At 44.5% G+C, this 20,398-nt stretch overlaps 1 protein-coding gene across 1 annotated transcript; it reads right to left on the bottom strand.

The window, feature by feature from the left end:
- Nucleotides 1-8,002: 8,002 nt before the first annotated feature.
- On the bottom strand, nt 8,003-12,216 carry LOC138842688 (protocadherin-23-like). Its single transcript, XM_070045518.1, has 2 exons — nt 10,132-12,216; nt 8,003-8,061 (listed from the first exon to the last, which is right to left on the bottom strand). The coding sequence occupies exons 1-2, from the start codon at nt 12,170-12,172 to the stop codon at nt 8,003-8,005; spliced, it is 2,100 nt and encodes a 699-aa protein (XP_069901619.1). The 5' UTR covers nt 12,173-12,216.
- Nucleotides 12,217-20,398: the final 8,182 nt, after the last annotated feature.

Genomic DNA, 20,398 nt, shown 5'->3' with positions numbered 1-20,398 from the left:
CTGTTTTCTCTACTTTGTAGAAACAAACACCTAAAGTCAAGCAAAATGAGGATACAGAAGAATGTGTTCCAAACAAAAGAACAAAATAAAACCTTAGGGGAAAAAAAAAAAACCCTAATGAAACAGTGATAAATAATTTACCTGATAAAGAGTTCAAAGAAATGATCATAAGGATGCTCACTGAATTTGGGAGGAAAATGGAGGAATTCAATGAGAATTTCAACAAAGATTAAGGAAATATAAGAAAAACCAATCAGAGAAGAAGACCACAATTAACAGCAGATTAGATGACACAGAAGAATGGATAAGCAATCTGGAATAAAGAATAGTGGAAATCACCCAATCAAAACAGCAAAAGGAAGAAAGAATTTTTTTTAATGATGATAAATTAAGGGACCTCAGGGACAACATCAAGTATACTAACATTCACATTATAGATATCCCAGAAGGAGAAGAAAGAGAGAAAGTGACAGAAAACTTATTTGAAGAAACAATGACTGAAAACTTCCCTAACTTGGGGAAGGAAACAGACATCCAGGTACAGGAAGCACAGAGTCCCAAAGAAGATGAACCTAAAGAGATCCACACCAAGACATAATTAAAGTGGCAAAAGTTAAAGTAAAAGTGAGAATCTTAAAGACAGCAAGAGAAAAACAACTAATCACATACAAGGGAAACCTTGTAAGACTATCAGCTGATTTTTCAGCAGAAACTTTACAGGCCAGAAGGGAGTGGCAGGATATATTTAAAGTGCTAAAAGAGAAAAAAACTTACAATTTAGAATATGCTATCTGTCAAGGTTTTCATTCAGAATTGAAAGAGGGATTACAAAGTCTCCCAAAAGGCAAAAATTAAAGGAGTTCATCACCACTAAACTGCCTTACAAGAAATGCTAGAGTCTTCTTTAAGGCCACAACTAGAAATGACAAAACATACATATATTAAAAAAAATCTCACTGGTAAAGGCAAGTATAGTAATTGCAGTGGATGAGGCACTTAAGTGTTAGTATGAAGGTTAAAAGACAAAAATAGTACAAATCAACTATAACTACAATAAGTAGTTAAGGGATACACAAAATTTAAAAGATATAAGATATGACATCAAAATCATCCAATGTGGTGGTGTAGGCAGTAAAAATGTAGGCCATGTACAACGAGCCCACAGCTAACACCACACTCAATGGTAAACATCTGAAAGCTTCTCCTCTAAGACCAGAACTGAGACAAGGATGCCCACTCTTGCCACTTCATTCCACACAGTACTGGAAGTCTTAGCCACAGCAATGTGGTAAGAAAGAGAAATAAAAGGCATCCAAATTGGAAAGGAAGAAGTAAAACTGTCACTATTTGCAGATGACATGATACAATAAATAGAAAACCCAAAAGGCTCCACCAAAAAACTATTAGAACTAAAAATGAATTCAGTAAAGATGCAGGATATAGAATAGAAATCTGTTGCATTTCTGCCCACTAATAATGAAAGAGAAAGAGAAAGAGAACTATCAGAAAGAGAAATTAAGAAAACAACCCCATTAACAATTGCATCAAAAACAATAAAATACCTAAGAATAAATTTAACCAAGGAGGTGAAAAACCTGCATTCTGGAAACTATAAGACACTGATGAAAGAAACTGAAGATGACACAAACATATGGAAAGATACACCATGCTCATGGATTGGAAAGATCAGTATCATTAAAATATCCATACTACCCAAAATAATCTGCAAATTCAATGCAATTCCTATCAAAATATCAATGGCATTTTTCACAGAACAAGAACAAATAATCCTAAAATTTGTATGGAACCACAAAAGGCCCCAAATACCAAAGCAATCTTGAGAAAGAAGAACAAAGCTGGAGGTGTCACACTCCCAGACTTGAAACTATACTACAAAGCTACAGTAATCAAAACACTATGGCACTGATACCAAAACAAACACAGAGAACAATGGAACAGAATAGAGAGCCCAGAAATAAACCCATGCTCATATGGTCAAGGGGGTAAGAATACAATGGGGAAAAGATAGTTTCTTCAATAATTGAACAGTGTTGGGAAAACTGGACAGCCACATGTAAAATAATGGAACTGGACCACTTTCTTATACCGTATACAAAAATTAACTCAAAATGGTTTTAAAGACTTAAATGTAAGACTTGAAACCATAAAAATCCTAGAAGAAAACATAGGTAGTAACTTCTTTGACATCAGTCTTAGAGATATTTTTTGGCATATGTCTCATCCAGAAAGGGCAACAAAAGCAAAAATAAACAAATGGGACTACATCAAACTAAAAAGCTTTTGCACAGTGAAAGAAACCACGGACAAAACTAAAAGGTGATCTATTGAATAGGATATCTGCAAACAATGTATCTGATAAGGGGTTGATATCCAAAATATGTAAAGAACTCATACAGCTCAATAGCTAAAAAATAACCCAGTCAAATATGGGCAGAGGACCTGAATAGATATTTTTCCAAAGAAGACATACAGGTGGCCAACAGGCACACAAAAATGTGCTCAACATCACTAATAATCAGGAAAATACAAATTAAAATCACAGTGCGATCACCTCATACCTGTCAGAATGGCTATTTCAAAAAGACAAGATGTGGAGAAAAGGGAACCCTCGTGCACTGTTGATGGGACTGTAAACTGGTATAGCTACTACAGAAAACAGTATGGAGGCCCCTCAGAAAACTAAAAATAGAGCTACCATATGACCCAGCAATTCCACTTCTGGGTATTTACCCAAAGAAAATGAAAACACTAATTCGAAAAGATACATGTACTTCTATGTTCATTGCAGCACTATTTACAATAGCCAAGATATGGAAACAAACTAGGTGTCCATCAACAGATGAATGGGTAAAAAAGATGGGATATATATACACACATATATACAATGGAATATTACTCTGCCATACAAAAGAATGAAATCTATGGCAACATGGACAGATGCAGAGGGTATTATGGTAAGTGAAATAAGTAAGAAAAAGAAAGACAAATACCATGTGATTTCACTTGTATGTGTAATCTAAAAAACAAAGCAAACAAAACAGAAACTGACATAGGTACAGAGAACAAACTGGTGGTTGCCAGAGGGGAGTGGGGTATGGGGACTGGTGAAAGACATGAAGGGAGTAAGAGGTACAAGCTTCCACTTATAAAATAAATAAGTCTTGGGGATGTAATGTGCAGGAAATATAGTTGATAACTGCAACAACTTTGTATGGTGATGGATGGTAACTGGACTTACTGTGGTGATCATTTCATAATGTATAAGAGTATTGAATCACTATGTTGGACACCTCAAACTATATCATATTGTATGTTAATTATAACTCAATAAAAAAAAAACATACTAAGTTACTCTGTAGACCAGAATCATGCCCTGCACAGATGAAAGGGAGCCCATGAGGACTCATGACCCATCACACCAAGGCCTTTGCCACAACTTACATCACACTGCCTCCCCTCTATGACTTTCACAGTGTTTTTGTCTGTGGCAGCGTAGGGGGTGGGGTAGGGGTGGAGGATAGCTATTGAGAGGTCATTTGAACCTTGCTTGAAGACACATGGGATTCCATAAACCCATAAGGAGATGTTACAAGCTTCCAATGTAAGCAAAATAGGTTTCTCCCTTCATTGCCAGACACATACATCTAACTAAAAACTGAATACACAATTTAAATTTTTTCTGCTTTTTGTGCAAGAGCATTTTTTTTTTAAGATTTATTTATTATTTATTTTTGGCTACGTCAGGTCTTAGTTGTGGCATGAGGGATCTTTCGTTGCAGTGTGCGGGCTTCTCTCTAGTTGTGGCGCACAGGTTCCTGAGCGCATGGGCTCTGTAGTTGTGGCGCATGGGTTCCAGAGCACGTGGGCTCTGTAGTTTGCAGCACACAGGCTCTAGTTGAGGCACACAACCTCAGTAGCTGTGGCGTGTGGGCTTAGTTGCCCCGTGGCATGTGGGATCTTAGCTCCCTGACCAGGCATCAAACATGCGTCCCCTGCACTGTAAAGCGGATTCTTTACCACTGGACCACCAGGGAAGTCCCAAGAATTTTATTTGAAATGTCATTTTTACTTAGTCCTCAGCATTCACTATGTCAGGCAAAATAGTCTTCATCATTTCTAGAAGTCTTATTTACTAGCATTTAATAATATATAGCATGCATTCAGGACTTACTATGAGTCAAGCATTGCTTTGAGCCTACCTGTACTAATTCATCACACACAAAAAAACTTTATATCAAGCTGATACCATTGTTATCCATATTTTCCAGATGAGGAAACTGAGGCACAGTGCCCAAGATGACAAGTAGTGGAGCTGAGATTCAAACCCAGGCACACTGATCCCATAGTCTGGCTATATTTTAGCTTAATTTTAGTCTTCAAAGCTAAGAACTCTCTACCATGTAATGTCAATCATCTTTAGTTCTAGAACCAAGAACTAGACAAAGTACTTGGAAGTTATACATTGACTGTAGCTAGAAATGTATCCCACAGATTCCAGGCTATACCCCTCCTAATACATAGCCAAACAAATTATCTGATCATCTTTCTCAAGCAGGAAAAGGGGAAAGGAAGTAAAGCCAGCTGATTGGCCTTGGGTAGCAGCTGGGTCGGGGACAGGGAGAGGAAGGCTACCAAAAGGAAGTCTGAGAGAATTCTACAGCCAATCTCAAGTACCTAAAACAGGTCATCAAAGCAAAGCCAGAAGCACATACCAACACATGCTGGGAACTACAATGGAAGGCCAGCAGGAGTCGGATAATCAGGGAAGATGACAGTTGGCAGGTAATCTAGACTCATCCTGGAGACAGATGCAAATGACCACTGTGGAAATCTCACATGCTTTCAGTGTGTGTGTACAGACAGGTCAGGTCCATTCAAAAGAGCCAGAATGAGACAATCATATATGGTAATGCAATTCTATGACCGTCAAAGCTGGCACACACTAGGTAAGTACATAAGCTTGTATGTAAGGTAAGCAGTAAGAGTATGTCTGTAATAACATAAGGGATAAACAATGCAATTCAGACCATAAAATTCCAAAAGATCAATGATAAAATATATGGAGGAAAGAAACTTTACAATAAATTTAATATACATACAAATGAAATGTAAAAAAAATAAAATAGAAAGTAAAATCCTTTACTAGCTCTACCACTGGCTAGTAATTTTTTTTTCATTATGCTCTTCAATACAATTTAACAAAAGTGTTGATCTTCCAGTATATGAGATTGAGAACACCAGGAATTACAGGGACTCAAATACCATTAAATTGTAACAGCACAAGGCAATCACAATCCATCGTCTTACTAATACAAGTAAACAGCTGTAACACCATAAAGAACATTAAGAAAAGAGCTAGACAGAACAAGGGAACATTTAGTGGGAGGAGGTGGCATTTGAGATATGCCCCAAATCTCTCTGGTGTCAAGAACAGGCAACAGAAGACAAGGAACAATGTGGACAGAACGAGGGTGGCAACAATGGGTATAAATGAAGGGACAAATGAAGGCCTTGGTAACTAGTGTGGTCCAATTTGGGGAGGAATCAAAGATGACATGAAGGTGTTAGGAAACATCTTCCTTAATTCAAGGTTGGCGCTAGGACAGCCTACCTCGGCATCCCTTGCCATCATCACCACCCAGACTTCAGGAGAGGGACTGCCAGCCCTGGACACTTTGATGAAAGCTACTTAATAACCCTTCCCTTAAATCATACCACCCCAAGAGGTGTTTTGGGTTTTCCATTTTTACCTCCACAGTACAGTTGAGACAAAGTTCACACATTTAGAAAGACTTTCCTAAAGGATGGGGATTCATAAAAGGAAGTAACCGCAAAAGATGTAATGAATCAGAAACAAGATATAGGTTAGTCCTTCTCAGGCCACGGAGCACAGTTGGCATCAGGCCTTCCCATCTCCCACATCTTCCCAGATGGTCCATATTATGTTTAATGCCCAGGCACCCCTCCTAGTCAGGCTCCTCAAAGTCAGACCAGGAGAGCAAACACACGAGCACAGCAGGTACTCTCTCTCACAGCCCGTGTGTGGGATCCCAAGGCCTGCTTTTTACACAATTAATTTATATGAGCCATGACCTTGCTCTGCACCCTTGTCACTCTCAGCAATGAAACACACAACCACTCCAACAAATAGCAAAATCACAGACAGACACACACCAAATGCATAAATACATCTATAGAAGGGATCCATTAACAAAATATAGAAAGTTTCAAAAAGGAGCTGATTAATGAAGGTTGGGGGAAAAAAGAAAAAGAGTAGAAGATAAATGACTTCGATTTAAAAAATGTCAGAATTTGAGATGTCAAAAATACTTCCAGGCAGAGATACGTACCAGGTAGAGAAATGTTAATCTGTAGTTAGTAAAGGAGGTCGACCCTGGAGATGTTAAAAAAAAAAAAAAAAGTTGCAGTTCTGGAAATACTTAAGTAGAAAGTATAGAAAAGATCGAAGTGAGAGGAAGAAAAAACCTTTGGAAACGCCTCTATCACACTGAGTAGGGGACACAAGGAGGAATTGGCAAGACAGAGACAGAGAGGATGCAGTGAGACAGAAGGCAGTGAAGATGATGCATTCAAGAAAGAGGAAGTGGGCAGCAGCCCAAAATGCTTTAGAGAATGAGTCAGGTTAAACTAAGAAAGCCCAGCGGATCTGAAATAAAAGAACACAGCTGCCTTTGGAGAGGCAGAATTTAGCATAGTGGTGGGGGAGATCAGAACAGGGCGGGAAGGGGTGATCAGCAAGTGGGGGTGGGGCATATGCCTTCACATGGAGGAGGGAAGGAGATGGGATAGAGGACTTGGGACTCTACACTTGTCTGGCACAGGGACCTGGCCTCACTGCTGCCTCCCCAGCACCAGCACGAGTTCCTGGAATGTAATACGTACCCCATAAATACTGTTCATGGAATGTTGTTTATTCAATGAACGTTGTTGTCTGATTAAGCAAATGAATTAGTAAATGAACACAGTACTGATATTTGGGGGAGTACAAGAGAATAATCTTGTTATGGCACGTGTGTAATTCAGGTATGAAGGCTGCAGTTACATTGTTTGAAGATCTGGTCACAAGATAAAGTGGCACAGTGGATAAGAATTCCCCTGCCAATGCAGGGGACACGGATTCGAGCCCCGATCCGGGAAGATCCCACATGCCACGGAGCAACTAAGCCCATGTGCCACAACTACTGAAGACTGCGTGCCACAACTACTGAAGCCCACGCACCTAGAGCCCATGCTCCACAAGAGAAGCCACTGCAAGGAGAAGCCCACGCACCACAATGAAGACCCAACGCAGCCAAAAATAAACAAATAAAAATAAATTTATAAAAACAACAACAAGATAAAGGCTGTCAGTGTAGTTCACATGGTTGGATTTAGCGTGGGGCAGAGAGTGGCAGTCTCACTGCCAAGAGAGACTGAGGTTAGTCTCTTTGATAGTAATCTGAAGAAAAAGAGAGCCTTTCAGGCCAGACACTAGAACTCAGAGGCAAACACAGGAGCAACTGCCTTGACCACGAAAACATCAAGAGGTGCTGAAGGGAGTTCCCGAGGGGCAGGCTGTCAAGAAGGGGCTCTCCACCTGGGGAGCAGTGGGGAGCAAGGAACTAAGAAATCCAGACAAGCGCCCACAAGGTTGTTAAAACCCTTTGGGGCTAGAGGTCAACCATCTCAGGCTGCTACCAGTTCTTGTCCTCTGTATTAAATTCCTTTGTTCGGCCCCACATTTAAGGTCTTTGGAAAGTTCCAATTTGGGTCTGAGAACATGGACGCGTTCAGCCAGCACTGGGGGATGGGAGAGTGTCTGCCCTGGGGTCACAGTAGGAGCATAATAAGAGTGGAATAAGCCCAGGGATTAGTGTTGTGGAGTAACCACCAAGACACCTAGAAGTCTCAGACTTTGTTTTATTAGGTGACATGGTATTCCTTTACAGGGAATCCAGGAAAGAACTTTTTTTTTTCCCTGTCATTTCTCATTTGGGATTTTTATGGTTCTGACGAAGGAGAATTGAGCAGAGATGAGGTCTAAAGGGAGAAAATGGGTAAAGGGCAACAGAAACGTTCAACTGTAAGAATTGATATAATGGAATTAAACAAAGCCCTGGAAGAAAGAAGAGCCTATGAGATCCAAAGGGAGTGGGGGAGGTTTGTTTTTACAAAGTGGTATAAAGAAAGATTAAGAGTAAAGAGATCGCAAGCAGATGGAAGACACTCTGGGTGAGACTTAGGGGACAGAGTCAGCGAGAGAGCTGATGCAGCACAGAAAGCTCACAAAGCTGCTATGGTGAGGTCGGAGAGCCCAGTGTATAAGAATGTGTCTGCAATCTTGAGTGGCTAGATTGCTGGAATTTCCAGAAATTCTAATCAGCACCCTTTAATACTACCTATAACAATACTTGGCAACCTGAAAGGTTTTCTGCGATTGAAGATGCAGTCTTGCACTTGAGGCAAGTTCAGCTCACCATAATGGATCTGCCACATACCAAGTCATAATAATGGGATAAACTCACACCTCATGGCAGAATCATCTCACAATTTTAGAAACAACTCTAAAAAGACAGGTTCTAATCAAAGGAATCATAATTAATTTACGCTGCTTATTTTCTTTTAAATAGAGTCCAGTTGTACTGTTTCACACCAAGATCCTTAAGGTCTTCCAGATGGAAGAAATTTTGGAAATTATCTAATCCAACCTCTCATCTATTATGACTTCAGTTTTCAACATCCATAGGAGACACAAAATTGGTGCCCACTGGCAGTATGTGCTCCTCTCCATTTCTCAGCCACCTTTGCAGTACACCTGAGGCCACGTGGCTAAGCTCTGACCAATGGGACATTGGTGGACCTGATCTAAGTCACTCCCAGCCCTGGCCCTACCTTGGATGGAGAAGGACCAATCAACCTGCATCGTATCAGACTCTGATTGAGATGTAAATACTTCATTATGTTATTCATCGGCATTTGTGGATCTGTTTCAGCAGCAAGCATTAATTGATTTTCAAGCCTTCTTTTAATAACCTAGCAACTCAATGAGTCGTCAGTCATGACAGAGAAAGGAATGGAGATTATTATTACCCACAGAGCAAAAGGATTAAAAAAGAGAGAAGAAGTCAGGTAACCCATTTTTAAAATACAGTGGCATCTTACTTATCTAAAGGTTATTGAGACGTGACTTATCAAGGCTAAAGCCTCACCCTGCCCGCACCACCCCCACACCAGAGAACCAAGAAATAAGCCATATAGGTCTTAAAACAACCCAGCTTGAGAGCTAAATGGAGTTTTAGAGCTTCACTCACTAGTTAGCCTCTCAGGCTCTATTTATTTATTCACATTATCTTGGAGTAAATAAACCAGTCTTGGAAATCTAGTTTGTTATCTCACATCAGATAAATACTAGGAAATTGGAAGCCATAAGGAGTACTGCTAGAAGGGTGCACATCACAACATTCTGAGATCTGTCTATAAAGGATATCATCCATTTTATAAAGGATGATTGAGCCCCGCTACTCCTGAATCCAGAAGGCATCACTGGAGGAGGTCAGCCCGCAGCTGGTAAAAATGACATGTCCTCCACTACCTCTCGTAAACTTCCAGAGAAGGTAGGACAATGTATAAGAAGTCTCTGGAAATAGTTACTCAAAACAGTTTCAGTGTTTAAAGGCATACACTTGTTTACTTGAAAAACCAATGTGTGAGGGCCACCTCACTTCCCCAGGTGGCCACATAATGATCCTCAAATATATGCGACATTGCCATTTGCACACTGTTAAAAAGTAAAACCGAGAAAGGGTTGTTCCTCCCAAACCTATCTGGGTGCTCATATACAGACTGAAGGAAATCAGCATTCCATAAGCAAAATCAGGATCAAAATATAATGTGAGGTAGAAAAGACCTTAGAGACTATTCAGAAAAGTTAGGTGACCAGAGGGAACCCATTCATCTCCCTGCAGAGGAGGAACCAGAGCCCATGTCCCCTGCCTTCTCAGCTTGGGTATAACTACCCACATCACAATTCTCCTTCCTTGTACTTACTCACAACCTCTCCATCCAGGCGTCCATCCTCTCCTCCCAGGCCTCCCGATAGGCCTGATGCACTCACCTGCAGAAAGCAGTGTCCGACTGGGGCATGCTCCAGAAGGGTGGCGTTGTACACCTGCTTCAGGAAGATGGGTTCGTTGTCATTCACGTCGCCCACAGTGATGCTCACAAGGCAGGTGGCAGAGAGCGGGGGCTCTCCGAGGTCTTGGGCCACCACTCTCAGCTCTACGGCCTCCTGGACTTCTCGGTCCAGACTCCGGGTGGTGCTAATCACACCAATTTCAGGATCGATGCTGAAGGATGGTCCACACTCAGCGGTGGCCCTCAGAGCCTCCGGGTTGCAGCGCGCTGGGAGAGGGACCAGCGCGTAGCGCAGCCGGGCGTGGTCTGTGCCGGGCTCATCCTCATCGGAGGCGCTGACGCACACTACCGCGGTGCCGGGGGCCGCGGCCTCGGACACTGAGGCCCGGTAATGCTCCTGGCTGAAGAGAGGCGGCTGGTCATTGAGGTCAGCGATCCGGAGCAGCAGCGTCTCCTCCGTGCTCAGCGGCGGGGTTCCCGCATCCGTGGCCACCAGTCGCAAATCATACAGGTCTCTGCTCTCCCTGTCTAGGGGCCCCTCGACGCAAAGAAAGAATACCCCGGAGGAGCCTCCGGACCGCAGCGCAAAGGCTCCCTCACCGCCCTCCAAGGCCAGCGAGATGCTCCCGCCCCCGAGGCCCATACCGAGTTCCCCGACAGCCTCCTCTGCCTTCTCTGGATCACCGTCCGCGTCGGACACGGAGACCCGAGCCACATAGTCGCCGACTCGAGCGCCCTCAGAGACGCGCGCGGCGCCTCCTTCGGTAAGGAAGAGTAGATGAATGGCGGGCCAGTTGTCATTCACGTCCAGCACCGCGATGGACACGCGCACGGTGGCAACCTCGGGCTCGGCACCTCCGTCGCGGGCCTCCACCACCAGCTGGTGCCAGGCTTGAGCCTCGCAGTCCAGCGGCCTCTGCACCCGCACCACCCCGCTCATCTCCTCCACCGCGAAATAGGCCGCGTCGCCCAGTGTCCCGCCACTGCCACCCGTCCCGGGCGCCTGCCGAGAGCGGATTCTGTAGCGCACGTGGCCATTGGGCCCCAGGTCACGGTCGGTGGCGCGCACACGACAGACCTCGGCGCCTGGCAGTGCGTCCTCGCGCACGGTGGCGCGGTACTCGCTCTGCTCAAATACGGGTGGGTTGTCGTTCTCATCCAGCACGCGCAGGTCCACCCGCAGGCTGCCCGTGCGCCGCGGGCGACCGCCGTCCCACGCCTCGATCTGCAGCTCGTGTGCTGCCACCGCCTCTCGGTCCAAGCGCCGCAGCAGCACCAGGTCTAGGGGCTCAAGGGGCGACGAGGACGGCGGCGACTTTGGTGACACCGGAGCCCCGTAGCGCAACTGGAAGAATGGTCCTGCGGGGTCCTCAGAAAGATCGGACGGTTGCACCAGGGTGTAGCCCTGTATGCTGAACAGCCCAGCGTCTGGGTCTTGGGCGCCTGGCAGGCGGAAGGCTGTACCTGGCGGGCTGAGCTCGGAGACGTCGAGTTGCAGGGAGTCGCGGGGAAAGCGGGGCGAGTGGTCGTTCACGTCGTTGACGCGGATCTCCACCTGCACCACCGCGCCCAGCAGCGTGGCGGCCACGAAGCTGTAGTGGTCCCGCCGCTCTCGGTCCAGGCGCCGCGCCGTACGGATGATGCCTGTGTCCGGATGCACGTGGAAGTCGTCCAGCAACGGGGAGTCATCCGAATCCTCGGACAGAAAGAAGCCGCCCCCCTCCTGCTGCTGCTGCGTGGCCGGCAGCCCCGCGCGGATGTCGCCGACTAAAGTGTCTGGAGGAAGGCCCTCGTCCACGGAAAGGCTGAGGTTGAACACCTGGGCAGACGAGCCCGAGGCCGCCCACAGCCATGCGTGCACGAAGAGCCCGAGCAGGAAGCGCTGCGCCCTGGCGCCGCCGCCGCCGCCCGGCAGCCCGCTGGGTGACCCTCTGCTCCCGGGGAGCAGGAGGCGCTTCCCGGCCGGAGCCCCGAGCTGCTGACGCCCTTCGCCCATCCTCCTCCCAGAAGGGCTCATTTCTCCAGCTCCTTGGGAAGGCTCCCGGGTAACTGCCAGGTTGTGGCGCGATGGCAGAAAAATCCAGGAGCCTCTTCAGTGTCTGAACCAAAGAAGAAAAGACTTTGTTTGGCAAAAAAAACCAACAGACACAGGAGTTCCCGAGGTTACATCTGCAACTGGTGAAAACGTCCTCCGCCCGCAGCTCACGCAGACAAGGAGGGAAGCTCTAGCTGCCTCTGCTGCTGCAGCCACCTCTTCAGCCCCTGGATTTCTTTAAACGAGTCTCATCTCTTTTCCTCTCTCCTTTTATTCTTTTTACATCTGTTCCTTGTTCTTCTCGGCTGGTTGTTTCGCCCTGGTAAAGTCAGGTGCATTATTCTTTTGCCAAATAGAATGAAATTATTTAAAGCGCACACACAAGGAGAGGCTGGGGGTCGGGCCGGGGAAGGGGGTGGAGTAAGGGCTGGAGGCCGGGAGCAAGGGCGCGCGGGGCCGGAGCGGGAGGGAGGGAGGGAGGAAGGGAGGAGGGAGCCGCGGCTCGGGCTGCGGTGTAGTCAGCGGCTCCGGGGGCGGCCGCACCCGTCGCGTCTCGGGGCGCCGGGGACCGCGAGGCTCCCCTCCGCCCCAGCCCCCTCCGCTCTCCTCCCGCGTCGTGACGCGGCGCACACCCGGGCAAACTCCCACCTGCGAGGCGCCGCTGCAGTGGGGCCCGTTCGTGGCTGGGCTGGGGACGGAGCAGAGGGAGGCAAACGAGAAAGGACCCGGAGATTTGGACTGTGGGGCGGGTGAAGGTCGCGCAGGCGAGGCGTTCGCCGGGGCTGCGCGTGCAAAGTGGTGAGGGGTGGAGGAAGGTGAGGCGGCAGCCTTTCCACGCTCTCCCCTCCTCCATCTCCTTGACGGGCCCTGCAGCCGGCCTGACGCTGGGCTCCGGCTGCGCAGAGAGGGTGGGGGTTATCATCACACTGGGGAGCCAAACTTGTGTTCTCCATGTGGCGAGAGAGACTCGTCCCCAGCGGAAGGACAGATGGAGTCAAAGGCCGATACACAGCTGGGGCCAGGATGACTGCAAAGGCAGGGGGAGGCGGAAATTGGAAAAACCCTCGAGAAACCCCGAGAAATCTGTGACACACATGGTGCAAACCACGCTTTATTATGCCGCGCTACCACTCGGCGATGTGAGAGCGGCTTGTCAGTCCCCTCTGCTACCAGGAATGACGACAATAGATTCGGCTTGCGAACACTTTTTATGCATTCAGCGCCATCACGACACTTCCAGAATGGTTTACGATGCTGATTTATGGGCAGAAAGACGGGGTGGCTGAAGACCATCACCTCCCCGCGCTCCACCATCGCCGCTGAGCAGGGCAGTTTGCTGTCAGGGCAACTATTGATACCACTTTCAAAATAGCTTGTGTCTGAGCACAAGAAGAACGCCAATAAATTCCCATAGTCGGGGGTTTCTCTTCATTTATCTGTCATAATAGGTAAAAACTGATAAATTGCCTCTAATAAGAAACGCCTGAGGAGGGGCTCTCTGCCCTCTTAAGGATGGCTGGCCAAGTTTAGCAAATGGTTTCTGCAATTTTGCTTTTACGCCAGAGGGAAGAATTAATTTCCTTGATACTGTTGCTCCTCTTTCGGGAGGACCGAAAGCCCTGCCTAGCGGTTCCTTACAGCAACAGCAAGATGCCTTTTTAACATATATAACTGCTAACCTACAACCACACCATCATCTCCATGTCTGATAAAATAATAATAAAACAATGTATTTTACAGCAAACACATTGCACGTATGGAGACATTACTGAAATAAATTCAGCGTCCCTTCACCAATGAATCTCCTCACCACTGAGGAGATATGTTACCAGTCTTTAGGGTCTCCTTTCTCCTCAGCCTTTGCAGTCTCACCCTAGCTAGGCCCTTGCCTCCACCCTTGCGCCTTTGTAAGTAATTATCAAGCAAGCATCCAGATTGATATCTTAAAACTAACTCAAATCATGTCACCCCCCCTGCTTAGAACCTGTCAGTATATTTCCATTATACTTGGATTATAATTCAGACTTCTTCAAACAGTGCAGGACTCTACCTAATATGGCCCTATCCACCTTTCGGACATCATTGCTGCACATCCAGCTTTCCTGCCTTCTTTCTGATCTTAGTGCCTGTTGTGGACTGAATGTATCTCCCTCAAAATTCGTATGTTGAAATCCTACCCTGCCCCCGGCTTTAGGAGGCCAGGTCTTTGGGGTGATTAGATTACATGAGGTCATGGGATTAGTGCCTTTATATGAGTGAGGAGAGATCCTGCAGCTCTCTGCTCTTCACCATGTGAAGGTAGAAAAAGCCAACAGTCCACAAACAGGAAGAGGGCCTGCAACAGAACTTGACCGTGCCGGCACCCCTGATCTCAGACTTCCAGCCTCCAGAACTGTGAGAAATACGAATCTGTTGATTATAAGCCCCCAGTCTGTAGCACTTTGTTACAGCAGCCTGAACAGACTAAGACAGTACATTTGAATTGTGAGAAATTTTCTGTGCCTGGGAGTTCTTTCTTCTGCTTTGTGAAGAGTTGGCTGTTTCTCATTCAGGCCTCAACTCAAATACCAACTGTTTCGAGACCTTCCTTGACCACCCTACCTACCTCAAGTAGCTTCTCCACCTTAAACTCTGTATCCTCATATTTGATTTCATTCACAGCACCTATCAGCACCTGAAATTAGCTTGTTTTATTCATTTGTTTATTAGATTATTGTGATCTCAACCCTATTCATGCACTGTAAGCACTGCTTTATCCCAGAACCTAGAGGAGTACCTACCACATAGTGAGTCTTTATTCACTAAATATCTATGGGATAGATGACTGAATGGGTGGTTGGTTGAACTAAAGAGTAGATGGAAGGATAATCTGTTGAAGGAGGAGTTTGAGGCCAGAGCTCAGAATTAACTAGCATGAGATCTTTTGTTGTGATGAGTTGTATCTTCTCAATTTACTCCTTTGGAACATTCTATGGAGCTTTTTGAACTGATTTTTGAACTTCTTCAATTTATTTTGCAGACTGTACTGCTATCAAATATTTACCTGAGTCTAAAAATAAAGGAAAAGCAGCTAGTTTTTCCACATCTTTCACCGACCCATTCATTGTAAATAGCGGTTTAGTTTAGAAACAAGTGGAAAATCAGGAACTTGAAACATCAATTTTCCTATCCACTTTTAGGCTTTCTCTTTCAGTATGTGCAGCTCAAGTTCTCCTGCCCATTTCACAATGTCCTTCTTTGAATGTCCTGAGCAGCCTTCTAGAATTAAGAATTCAATTTAGTTGAGTGAAAGAAAGAAGAGCATTTCTCAAATATGCAAAAAAAAAAAAAAAAAATTTAGATAGCACAGGAGCTAACAGCCTGCAAGAAATAGGTCCAGATCTGCCCCCTTGAGAAAAGCAGCAGGATGTAACTGGCAAGAATTTGGGTTTTGAAGCTGGGCAACCCCAGTTCTGCTCTATAATTTTGGGCAAGTTATTTCAACCTCGTTAAGCCTCGGTTTCTCCTTCTGCAAATTGAGGATTATAATATATAACTTACAGGGATGTTATGAGCCTCAAATGAGACAATGTACATGGATTAATACACAAAAAGTATCCAGTAAATATTACTTCTCTTGCCCTCTGTTATTTGTGTGATTAAATATTTTAGGGGTGAAGTGTTTGGGGATTATCAGTAATATCAAACTCTGACTTCATAGCCCCCTTGAGTGTGTAGAGAGGGAAGAAATAAAGTTTCTACATTCATGAACAGAAACTATCATGGGCAGAAAGGTTCAGAGCAGATCTTCCCCTGGTGTTACTTGGTTTAAGTAGTACAGGAAGTCCATCGTCAAAAACATTTTCTCCCAGACTGTAGATAATCCTTCACTTTGCAACAGTTAAATGGTCTAAATAGGTACTAAGGGCTCAAAGCATCTTACATTAACCCTTCAGGAAAGGAATTATAATTATTACCCTCATCTTACAGATGAAAAAACTGAGATTCAGGGCACCACAAGTAACTTCATCAAAGTCACATAGGTATAAGTGGTGGTATACATGGTGTCCATGGTCTTCTGAGCTCTTCACTGGTCATTTATCATCTCTGTGATTCTCTGCTTAAAGCAGATTGTCTTACTTCTGAATTCTCATTGAAATCCATACAGTGAGATAGTAAGAGTTTTGGAAAGACCTGGGAGAACTACAGAAAGAAGAACTTTGGACAGCATGCTTGGCTGAATGGTGGGATGGCACAGGAGAAAAGCCATAATTAAGTGGCTACTTGGAACTCAACAGAAAGAAACGAACTATTTAGAAATGGTACTTAAAGGCAAGTGAGGAGGATTGTGTGGGACATGGAGGGTTTCTTCCCTTCCTCTCCCCCAAGGGGAGGACCCTCTGAGGTCAGGAAGGACAGTATGACGTCAGGGACTACACTTGCCATCTTTGGTTCATATGTCATCTGTCTAAAAGGATGAACTAAAGAGTGTTTGGAGCTTGTGCTGGTTAAATTTTATATGTCAACTTGGCTAGGCTATGGTGCCTAGTTTGGTCAAACACTAGTCTAAATGTTGCTGTGAAGATATTCTGTAGTTGTGATTAAGATCCCTAAGGAGTGGACTTTAAGTGAAGGAGATTACTCTTGATGATATGGTGGCCCTCACCCAGTCAGTTGAGAGCCTTATGAGCAAAATCTAAGGTTTTCCAGGAATTCTGCCTCAAGACTGTAACTTAGAAATCCTGCCTGAGCTTCCAGCCTGCTGGCCTGCGCTACCAGTTTTGAACTTGCCAGCCCTCACAATCCTTTAAGCCAATTACTGTATGTCTCTTGGTTCTGTTTCTCTGGAGAGCTCTGACTGATACAGAGCTTTATAAGAGGAAATGATTTAGTGTCTAATATCATAGTCTGTATTTCGTATCTGCATATATTTTGTGTTCTTAAAGGTTTAAAATTATGATCCTGGACATGTTGGGGATCTTGTCCAGATAGGTAATCACATGATAGGTAATCAGGCACACCTTCCTACCTTAGGACCTAAGCCATCCCAGAGAGATAGGTGATAGTCCTTTCCCTCTTTTTTGGCGTTGAGAACTGATTCTGTATGCACCCATTCTATTTTCTAAACCCAACAGAATATGATTTAATTTTATAGAGTATTAGTCTCTGTTTTGGGTATCAATATATAGTTATTTCCTCTGATTCTTCAGGAAGAGGAAGAAAAACTGGTCAATAATTTCTTTATAGCAACATTTCATCATGCAGTTGAAGGGAAGTATAACACAGCTTATCATTAAGTAGATTTAGATATATCAAATCCTATTTTTCAAATCTGTAGAAGCTGGAATTATAGGCTAAAGTTCTCTCTACATTTGAAGATTATAGTATAAGTAGGTCTGAGACAGAACCCCTAGCTAAAGTAATTCCTGCCCAATTTCCCCCAAGTCCCCCTCTCGCTCATAAATTGCTTATTCTCCTTCCCAGTAATTGGTAAGGCAGACCAACTTCTCCCCACTCCCTTCGCCAGGCTCCAGATGGCCTACAAAGGCCAATCAAATCTGCTCAAACACATAGGCTTTAAGATTTGGCTTTTCTGACTCTGTCTTTGGCACACACATGCACACACACACACCCCATCTTGCTTTCCCTGAAAGCCTTTCTTTAGATGAAATGATCCTAGCTTCTTATTTCCCCAACCCTTTAATCATTTTGTTTCTGTTCTCTGAACTCTTTCCAATTTCCCTATATACTGTATAAGATGTGGAAACCAAAACCACACACCATTTTGTAACAGGGTCTATGCATTGCCAAATCTAGGGAGGCTGACTTACTTTTTCAATCAGCAATCAAAGCCAAGTCCAACAGGTTGTTAACAAGTAGATGTCTGAACAGGTTTGACACCCCCATTCCAATAAAGCAACACCTTGTAAGTAGATAATTATTCAGTGTGGAAAGGTAATTGATTAGCTTTCACTCAAAGGAATTTTTAGAATATGCATGTATTTGTTTAAGACAGCATGAAGGATATAGCTAGTGAAGAGAAAGATAAATAGTATTTAATCCTGCCCATATTTTTCTAGGTGTAATTGCTCTTTGTGTGAAGTAAAGGAACCTGATCTGTTTCCTGAGACAAAGCAAAGTTCACTGAAATACATATACATAATGTATGTCATAATAATTCCAGGCAAGAGAAAGCAAAGGAAATACCCAGAGCCCTGCCAATCCCACAAATATTCAGTGAGAAAAACACCTGGATTCTCCCCAAGCCACAGCTGTTCAGTTGGAAAACGCCTGGATCCCATTGAATCAAGGCAGTCAGGGAAAAGAGCCACATCCGGCCCAGTGTGTCTCCGCAGTCCGACAGGCACACATGAATCCTATTTGATCAAGACACAGTTATTTTGGAAATAAATAGGTCCTGCTGGTTTCAAGATGGTTCACAATTAGCACCCACAGATGGGGATGAACTGGGTACAGATATTATCTATGAGAAACTCCCTCAATACACAAACATTTGGTAAGAAAACTTGTGCCACAGATTTTGGCCATGTCAATATCTCGGTTATTTTTCTCATGGAACATATGTGGATCTGGCAGCACTGCTGGTTGATTAAGTTTGCCTGGATCACACAGGATCTGAGGGTTTTGCTCTCTTTAGATTTAGCAGTGTGTGTCTGCAAAGAGAAATGCAAAATTGAATGTCAACCTTATTCGTTAGTATGATCAACAACACAGTAGCATAATCACAATAGGAATGTTCCAGGCCTTTCTGAACACATGTGAATTAAGGAAATAACTTATCTCTAACATTACTATTTATATTTTCCACATATGTCCATCTTTTTTTTGACATAAACATCTTTTGTGTCTAAGGCAACATTTTCATTACATTTTCCAAAAATTTTTCAGCAATTCATAATAAAAATACTACTATCAGTCCTGAAACAAACCTGAAAATTAGGCACATATTTACACAAATTAAATAATCATTGAATTTTTCCACTTCTAGGCATATAGAGTTTCTTACAGCTACTATAATTTATAAGGAGTGAATCAGTGCTTAATACTTTTAAGGACTTTTTAAATTGCAGTCCAAGCAAATCCTAAGGAGAGAGCCTATGCTTTGAGAAGCCACAGACTTGGAGTTTGAGGGCTCTAGAACCCTGAGGTCCTGGGAGAGTCTCTCCTACCCAGTGAGTTCCCCAGAAAACAGGATTGCCATCCCTGGAGGGGCTGTGGTAGAAACTGCTTCATAATGTTCAGGTGCCCCTCAACATTTTTCTGCCTCTTGCTGATTTCTTATTTCCCATAACTATTTGTATCCAGTGCAAAAAAAAAGAGAGAAACACAGAGGAATGAAATTCCAGAAGCTCTTGGCTTGGCAGATACATTCAATTAATAAACCATAGTCCTGCAGGAAAGCAGGCCTGAATCCCACCGTCAGTGATCTCCATTCTGACCACTACACCCTGAGTGTTTTAGCCATCAGCTGAACTTCAGTGCTCCTACAGCGGGGACACCAATGCCTTTGCAGGAGCTTCTCTGGAAAGACCACTTCCTGTCTCTCCAAATGTATATTGTTTTCCCCTCTGCCTTCGTGGGCTTTTATCTCTAACCCTTTATTATAAACCCAGCTTCAGAGTTTTTGCTGTGTGCTTTATCTTCAAGATCTCCTTTGAAGGCCTTCAGCCTCTCTTCTCATGTGTCTTTATTCACTTGCTTCACCTGTGAGTTTTATTCACTGTTCTTTCCTTCTTTTAATCCTTCATCTCCAATCCAGGCATAATGGGGAAGCTTAAATATAACAGGCAGAAAAAATGCAGTTTAGACGAGATGTTTAAAAACCCAAATGAGAAAGACCTTCATGGGGCACAGATGAATGTTAAAAGCTTGGAAGCAATCAGACAGGCAGTTGCTCATTTGTGAGCAGGTGTGCAATGCAGCCCATGAGGGAAAAGGCAGAGCTGTATGAGGCTGCAGAGTGGCCACAGCTGCCAGTCCTTGAACTTCGCAGGTGCCCAGAGTGAAGGATTCCCGTAACAGCCCTTCCACGGCAAGCATGTCACCAGCAGCAAAGCCATAGTCACAGATCCAGGTAATCTGAAGGATTATTCAGATTCGGAATCTCACTTTCCCCTGCCACTATAGACAGGCATCCCGAGTCCCCTGCGGTAGGTAAGAGGATCCCCCGCCTCCAAGAAGATGTCCATACCCTAATCCCCAGAATTT

Source organism: Globicephala melas, chromosome 5 (assembly GCF_963455315.2).
Source record: "Globicephala melas chromosome 5, mGloMel1.2, whole genome shotgun sequence".
NCBI classification, from domain to species: domain Eukaryota; kingdom Metazoa; phylum Chordata; class Mammalia; order Artiodactyla; family Delphinidae; genus Globicephala; species Globicephala melas.
The sequence above is the reverse complement of the archived record's forward strand: the minus strand, read 5'-3'. Positions and strand labels throughout refer to the sequence as shown.

What these genes read in the sequence shown, in the direction of transcription:
- LOC138842688 (XM_070045518.1), bottom strand. Translation starts at nt 12,172, where the DNA reads ATGAGCCCTTCTGGGAGGAGGATGGGCGAAGGGCGTCAGCAGCTCGGG. An exon ending in ACACTGCTTTCTGCAGGTGA is followed by an intron (nt 8,062 to 10,131) that starts GTGCATCAGGCC and finishes TTCTCCCTTTAG; the next exon opens with ACCTCATCTCTGCTCAATTC.